Raw genomic sequence first — 7614 nt, 5'->3', positions numbered from 1 at the left:
GGAGCCACCAACCGGGAGTAAAAGTATACCTTTAGTCCCGGTTGGTGGCTCCAACCGGGACTAAAGGTCCCTGCCACCTCTGTCTGGCGCAGTAGCCGTTGGGCAGGGACCTTTAGTCCCGGTTGGAGCCACCAACCGGGACTAAAGGTATTTCTAGTCTCGGGGGCAAAAAATTCTGGGACTAGAGCCCATTTTGGCCGAGGATCAAAGATCTGTTCTCTACTAGTGCCAAGTGTACTTTTTTAAGAGGAAATAACCAAGTATTTTACTAACAAGTTACAACATATATATACTCTCAATGATCAGTTGGCAGTTGTATAATAATATAAAGTGATTTCCATCGTGGAATGAATGAATGAAGCAGTGTATATAGTTTATTAGTAGTCGAAATTCTGGTAGGTAGTGTAAGTTTGTCCGAACTGCCACCACGCCGGCACGACATCCTTGAAGACGAGGTTCTGGCCGCCGGTGGAGACGAGCGCGAAGCTGAGGCCCTGGCCGACGAGCCCGCCGGAGAGGCAGTGCCAGTTGGCGCCCCAGTTCCTGTACATGGGGATCCAGTCCGTGTTGGTGCCCTTCACCGCCATGCTCTGGATGGAGCCGCTGCCGGCGACGTTGGTGATGAGCACCATGTAGAAGCCGTTGAAGCCGGCGATGGTGAAGCGCACGCCGCCGCTCTTCCAGCACTTGACCCGCTGGTAGAGGACCGGGATGATGCCGGCGCTGTAGATGCCGATGTTCTCCCAGGCGGGCTGGGACATGTCGAAGTGCGGCCGCGGCGGGCCGCACCAGCCGCCGGCGGGGAAGTCCCAGACGGCGGGTAGGTCGTTAGGCGGGCAGAAGTTGGTGGCGGAGACGACGACCCAGTTGTTGCCGGGCTTGCACGACCCGGTCTTGCTGCTGTCGCAGATGATGGCGTAGCACTGTCCGCACGACGCGCCGTCGTTGAAGAGCGCCGTGCTCAGTGCCGCGTTATTCACGCCGTAGCCCTGCTCGTACAGGTCGCTGTACCCGCACGCGCCATCTGCATGCATGCGTATGTTCGTGCTCATCGATCAAAGCCCATATACAGACGTCGTGTAGTATGCATGACTTTGCAGTGCGTGCATGCATGCATGCTCGAACTGATCATCACGATTCACGATCACAAAGACAAAGACAGCTAGGTCGTTACCCATTGTGTCGGAGCCATTAGCGCCGCCGTAGAACGTGGCCGTGGCCGGAAGCCAGTCGCCCGATCTCGCCGGCGAGATGAAGAGTGCAAGGACGACGGCGAGCAGCTGGTGGAGGAAACGTTTCCCCATCTTGCTCAGAAACGGCCGGCGATATCGATGCCAGTCCCAGATGCTGCTACGTACTAGAGATAGGTAGAGACTGTAGACACTAGACAAGTTTGGAGCTTGGAGGTGAGGAATGTCTGCAGCAATGGTGGTGCTTATATAGCTAGCTAGGGTTAGGGTCGAGCTGGAGGAGACGGCCGGCAAAGAATCTGATATTAGATTTTTCCAACAGAAATGCATTGCATTGCATGCATGGTTATCCCATCATCACATATCGAAACGGACAAACACTGTTCTAAAGACGATCGCAACGACCAGAGGTTGACTTGATAGTTGTTTATTTAATTAATGATCGATATCTGCATGTCTGCTTAGCACTGTACTGTTTATATAAAGCAATTATATTTCCGCACTCAGTAGCCAGCTCCAGCTGGTGTGCATGTAGTTACAACTTACAACCACACACTCAAGCATGCATCTAGCTCAAATTTTCTCAACTCTATTATTTTAGACAAACAAAGATGCACCGAATTAGGTCGTTACGTACAGTTCATCATTTTATTCTTTGTCTTTGATCTTGAAACATTCCCCTTATTGGGTATCATCGTTCCATTGCTTGGTTCAGTATATGCTATCATCCACTATATACATTCGATGAGAATAATTAACATATAAAATTGTGTTTGACTAGTACGCTTATTACTACTTCACAATTTTTTATGTTCACCATTGTTCTTTCGATCAGTAGGTTATTACATATATACATAGATAATTAAGTGCCGGTACCAACGGCTAATTAAACCATGATGTTTTAAACTACTCAACGCCTTGGAATCATTACTATTGCAAAGGCAGGTAGCTTCTGCCTAACAATTCGTGAACTGAACTTTGCAATTCTTTTCAGACGAACTAAAGATTTAAAGATTTAAATGACACATCGTACAATATGTCCTTTAACTAGCAAGACAGTCAGGGGCGGATCTACAGCTAGTTATCGGGGGCCGATGACTTCCTGAAAATTCCATTACAACATTGCTATTTTACAGAAGAGAAATGACATATATATAAGTATGATTATTACAAGCTGACCCCGGTGGCCAAAATCTCTGGCTTCACCCCTGAAGACAGTCCACACAAATAGCTAGCACGAGTAGCTAGACTTTTCTTATGACACATTTAGATTTATATTCAAAAATAAAGTTTTATAGTATCTTTTATTTTTGCCATTGTAATTGTGTCATGTCTTCGTGTGCGCCATTGCATCCTAAGGCACTAACTCCATACAACTATTGTTGAATGGTTCCTTAAAGTTATTGTTATTGAATGCCATTTTTGCTAAATTCATGTGGGGGAACTGTCCATGTTTTCTTTAATTTAATACCTCCAACTAGCGTACTTAATTTGTTTACTAGTTGGTTGGAAGGGATAAATAGAAAACTGAAATATCAGATTCTTGTGGGACCAAGTACAATTTGTTGGGCGTTATGGCTAACTTCGAATAATATAGTGTTTGACAAGGTCCTATGTCACACCCCAAAATTTCTGATTTTGGGTTGTGAATACAAAACACTAAATAAAATAAATGGTTTAAATATTTGTATAAAACTTGACAAGATCAATTTAAGTTTTAGCCAATTTAGATAACAAAGTGTGGTTTTCTAAATTTTCTAAATTAATTTAGCGTCGAAGTGTTCTACTGGACGCACTCGTTCCAGATCTGAAAACGCCATCCCGAGCCGCCACCCCTAACTCCCTACATCTAGCGTCGAAGTTTGCACGGTGAACCTTCGGCGAGGTTTTATGGCCATCTCTGGCGGCCCCCGAAAGAACCGACACCGCCAGAAGGTTCGCCTCGATCTTTTCTATGCCGTCATGTCTTTCTTTTGACGAATACATACCCGTTTGATTATTTCCCTAACCTTTCTCCATCTTTTCCGGCCAGGTCATCCATGGACGGCTTCCTCCTTCCTCTGTTTCGGGCCACCCTCGTCCATGGCCGCGATCACCACCACGGCCGGCCCCACTCCTCTGCCGATCCGCAGCCCCGTCAGACCCGCCTCCCCCGCCTGGCCTCCCTCTCGTCGCGCCTCCTGCGCGCGGTGGCAGGGTACTGCTCGGGTAGGCCCTGTGCATGCCGGCACAGCTGGAGCCGCGGGCTCTAGCCCGGCCCCTCTGCCTAGGGCCCCACGTGGACTAGCGCTGCCGTCCGGCCGGCAGGCAGAGACGCCTGGGCCGAGGCCCCACCCTTGCGTGCACAGTGTGCAGCTCCTCCAGGGCCACGGTGGCCATGTTCTGTACGTGCAGACCATCACAAGGAAGAAGATAACTTATTTACGAAAGTGCCACTGGTTCGTAATCTCTGCTGTTTGTTCGTTTTAACTCCGCTTCGCTCCGTTTCGGTTGCATTAGATTCATGTCGTCATGCTCTACGCACTAGTGCTAATGTTTTCATGTCACGTGTTTTTTTCCATATATAGTTAAATATTAAATTGATTAATATGTTTGTAATTAGTTTTATAATTAAAAGCAATATAGGTTTTATATCTCGTGGATTATACATAACATGTTAATATGATTAATTTTTAACTTAAATGTGTTCTAATTATAGTATGTTTAAACATATTTGTACAAAATTCGAATTAGATGCTCTCACATGTCTATTGCTTTTGCAAAGATAAAGCTTAATAACTTGCTTAATAAATTAGGTGATAGCATTTACAAAATAAAATATGATTAGCTTCAACTCGGTTTTCAAATTTAAATATGCTTTGTTTCATCTGAATAAATGTTACTCACATAGTTCTTCATAATTCACATAAATCATTCTCGTAGTTGCTTTCTTTTATAACGTAAACTTTTTGGTAGTCCTTGTTTTAATTATAGCTCCGTTCTCGGCGTTTCAACTAGTTCTTCTTAGTACGTTGTTTTTACCTTGTGTGGTGTACTGTTCTTAGTTGCTTTCTTTTATTGCTTGTATGTTTGCCTATGCGTGGTGCTTACTACGAGTAAAACAAGAATCATTTATGAGTGTTGAAGATCAGAAGGTGATGACTAGAAGCAAAGTATGAGGAAGTTTGAGCAAGTGTTAAGACAAGTATAATATGAGGCTCCTTATTACCCAATAACATTATAATCATCTTTTCATGTGCATGTGTCCAATATGATGAAACATTAAGGACCTTACCTAGTATACTTTTGTTACTCTATTCCTTGTTACCAGCTACTGGTTTTATGTATATGGGTAGTTTTGCTAGTTGCTCTAATTAATGATGAAAGCTCCATGATATTGGCTAATGGCATATGCAATGATGTTTAAAATATCTTTTTAGCAACATGGAATTATAAGGACTTATCTGTCAGCAAAATCCAGGATTTATAGTATAATTATGAGTGCTACATGGCTTTAGCTTTGGATCAGTAGAAGGACCTTTTCTAGCTTGTTAGTGGTTACCCGAAAGGTCGCAAAAAGGGGCTTATCGAGCTGAGTATAGTGTGGCCTCTGTCCCTGTGTGTATAGCCTGCGCGGAATGTGCCATTTGGAAGTTGGCTCTATATTCCCTTGCCGATTGGAAACCTATAATGGCTACTAACTTGTTAGATGAACTTTTGAAAGACTTCATGGTGAACCCTACCGACCTTCCTTGGTAATGGGTCAAAAGACTGATCACCTCAGGCGAAAGGGTAAATCATGGCTCATGGGTAAAGATGTACAACCTCTGTAGAGTGTTAAAAATTGTTATAACAGCCGTGCTCATGGTCACGAGCGGCTTGGAAAACTCACAGAAATATGCGTTCTTATTTTACTATGATGTTGATGCTCATATTTAATCATTATTGTCATATTGCCATTTTTTATGATCATGTGGAAACTGGAGCTTATTAAGCACAGTTTAGCAACTCAGGTTCTAATGATAAAACTTGATATGCTAAAAGCGCTTACCACAGTTCAACCGTGTCAAACCATTTGAGCCAACATATCGGTTTTTCGAATCACCGACTAGTAAATTTGTGATCTGCGCATATTGCCCGGATGGTGTGCTCGGAGGACACAAGAATTTATACTGGTTTTGGCAGAATGTCCCTACATCTAGTCTGCAGCTGCTCGTGTTACCGGCACTAGTTTGTTGTAGGGGTTACAAACGGGCGAGAGAGGGAGCAGGTCCCAAGTCTCTAGTGAATGGGTCAAAGGGAGTCAAGTCTCATTGAGCTCCTTTTCCTTCGCCCTTCGTGGGTCATCCTGCTTCCCCTTTTATAGATGAAGGGGAAGGCATAGGTTAGACGAGAGAAAGAGAGAGAGAGAGAAAAGCAAGGAGGAAGAAGGCCTCTGAGGTCGCGGCGCCCTTCATCTCATTTTATGTGGGTCCCACCGGTCCTGTAGATGATGATAGGAACGGCTCCACATCATGACCCTATTCATCACTGGCGCTATACGCGGGCATCGTTAGCTGGTCGTGGTGCTCCATTCTATCCTAGCGGGCGACATGGTTGGCAGATACCCCCGTCGGAAGTCGTACGCAGATTAGGTAGCATAGCGCCGGCACGCCCGACACTGTTGGTGATGTGAGTCCTCAGGTATGCTCCGTCGTGGCCGCGGGTCACGTCAAGACGTGCCTACTCCCTTTCAAGTGTCAGAAGTTGGACTCTGGGTTCGTACTCTTAGACCCGCAAAATCCCCCTTCGAGGGGTCTGGCGAGGCAAAGTACACGCCCGAGGGTCTGGCGAGATGGAGCCCGTGCCCTCGGGATCGGGTGAGATGGAGTTCGCACCCTCGGGGTAAGATGTGACGGAGCCCGCGCCTGAGGGGTCTGGCGAGACGGGGCCCGTGCCCTCGGGGTCGGGCGTGATGGAGCTCGTGCCCTCGGGGTTGGGTGACATGGAGTCCTCACCCTCGGGGTCGAGCGAGATGGGACCCATACCTTTTAGGTCGAGTGAGACCAAAATACACTCTTGACCATCCAGGCGAGTTAGCGTTCGTGGCCATCAGCTTTCTTCTTCTAGGTATGAGGTATCCCTAATACTGATACCCGACAGTAGCCCCTGAGCCTGTGGAGGAATAGGATACTCCTTCGAAGGCTTTTTCAGACGGAAGCATTCTGAGGGTCTTGATCTCCCTTTGCAGGCCACGGGATGTCTTGGTAGGGTCACGATTCCTTTACGTCACGTTCAGACTCTTCGGGAGCATGTGGCTACGGGATTCGTGGGGTCGGAAAAGAGCTCTCTTGATTTTGATCCCTCCCTAGGATCCGATCGATCCGCCATTATCATGTGACCGCGTATTCTATCTCCTTGCGAGTCCAACTTCCCCTGAGCCCCCACGCATAGCAAGGGTCTGGTCGACGGGTCAGCTCGTCTTATGGTTGTCCTCCCTCAAGCATTTTTTCAATAAAATGGAGGGGTTGAGCCATGCCATGTTTTCTTTGGTGGATAAATCATGGCGCTAGCGGGCCCTTCCCTTACCACCCCTCACTCTAAAGGTGCCCTGGGGCAGTTGTGAACACGTCGGTGGGCCAACCTTCGAACTCCTGGGTCTTAATGGGCCATGGGAGCATTTTTAGCTCCATATCCCATCTTCCCTTGCGGCGGTTTTTGGCCCATCGAGGGGGCAAACCGCTGTTCGGCGTGCCCTTCAAGGAGTGGCTGGGGATGACGTGTGCATGATTCCTAGAGAGGTTATGTGACGAGGAGCGGCAGGTGCTTTAATCTAGACGGATGGTTCGCCCCTCGCTCCACCTTCCCTTATAAAGAGTGGCCTTTCCCTTCGCCTTTTGGTACGCCTAACCGTAGCCTCGCCTTCTCCGTTTCTCCACCGCTAGTGCTTTAGATATCTTGCCCTCGCTCTTGCACCACTAGTGAAATCCTTGTTCCTCTGCCCTTGCTCTTCCACCTTTAGCGAAGCTTTCGTTCCTCTGCCCTTGCTTCCCATGGAGTCGTGGTATCGCTCCGACGTCACCCATGCACGCATGGAGGGCCTTGTCAAGCGTGGCCTTCTCTGCGGGAGGACTGATGCGACAGAGTGGCTCATGCCTGGTCATGAGGAGGTGCTAGCACTGCCTGACAGCTATGTCATGTCCTTTTGCTCCCTTCCATGAGTGCAGACTCATAATTCCTCCTCACCCGTTCTTCCGGGGGGCTACAACACCATTACCAGATCGAGTTGCAGCACCTGAATCCCAATGGGATCCACCACATCGTGGCCTTCATCACGCTGTGTGAGGGATATCCGATGATCGAGCCCCACTTTGAGCTGTGTAGGTACTTATTCTCCGTTTCCCTGCTCAAGAAGAGGGATAGAGCTGGGGACCTACCGGTGTTGTTGGGATGCGCTAGCATCCAC

At 47.5% G+C, this 7614-nt stretch overlaps 1 protein-coding gene across 1 annotated transcript; it reads right to left on the bottom strand.

Annotated features, from left to right (window-relative positions):
• Positions 1-377: 377 nt before the first annotated feature.
• On the bottom strand, positions 378-1316 carry LOC136498894 (expansin-A18-like). The gene is made up of 2 exons (XM_066494603.1): positions 1175-1316; positions 378-1024 (listed from the first exon to the last, which is right to left on the bottom strand). The coding sequence occupies exons 1-2, from the start codon at positions 1302-1304 to the stop codon at positions 378-380; spliced, it is 777 nt and encodes a 258-aa protein (XP_066350700.1). The 5' UTR covers positions 1305-1316.
• Between the last annotated feature and the right edge of the window lie 6298 nt (positions 1317-7614).

The sequence above is a fragment of the Miscanthus floridulus genome, chromosome 13 (assembly GCF_019320115.1).
Source record: "Miscanthus floridulus cultivar M001 chromosome 13, ASM1932011v1, whole genome shotgun sequence".
NCBI classification, from domain to species: Eukaryota; Viridiplantae; Streptophyta; class Magnoliopsida; order Poales; family Poaceae; genus Miscanthus; species Miscanthus floridulus.
This window is presented reverse-complemented; position numbering and strand designations above follow the sequence as displayed.

What these genes read in the sequence shown, in the direction of transcription:
- LOC136498894 (XM_066494603.1), bottom strand. Translation starts at nt 1,304, where the DNA reads ATGGGGAAACGTTTCCTCCACCAGCTGCTCGCCGTCGTCCTTGCACTC. An exon ending in TAATGGCTCCGACACAATGG is followed by an intron (nt 1,025 to 1,174) that starts GTAACGACCTAG and finishes GCATGCATGCAG; the next exon opens with ATGGCGCGTGCGGGTACAGC.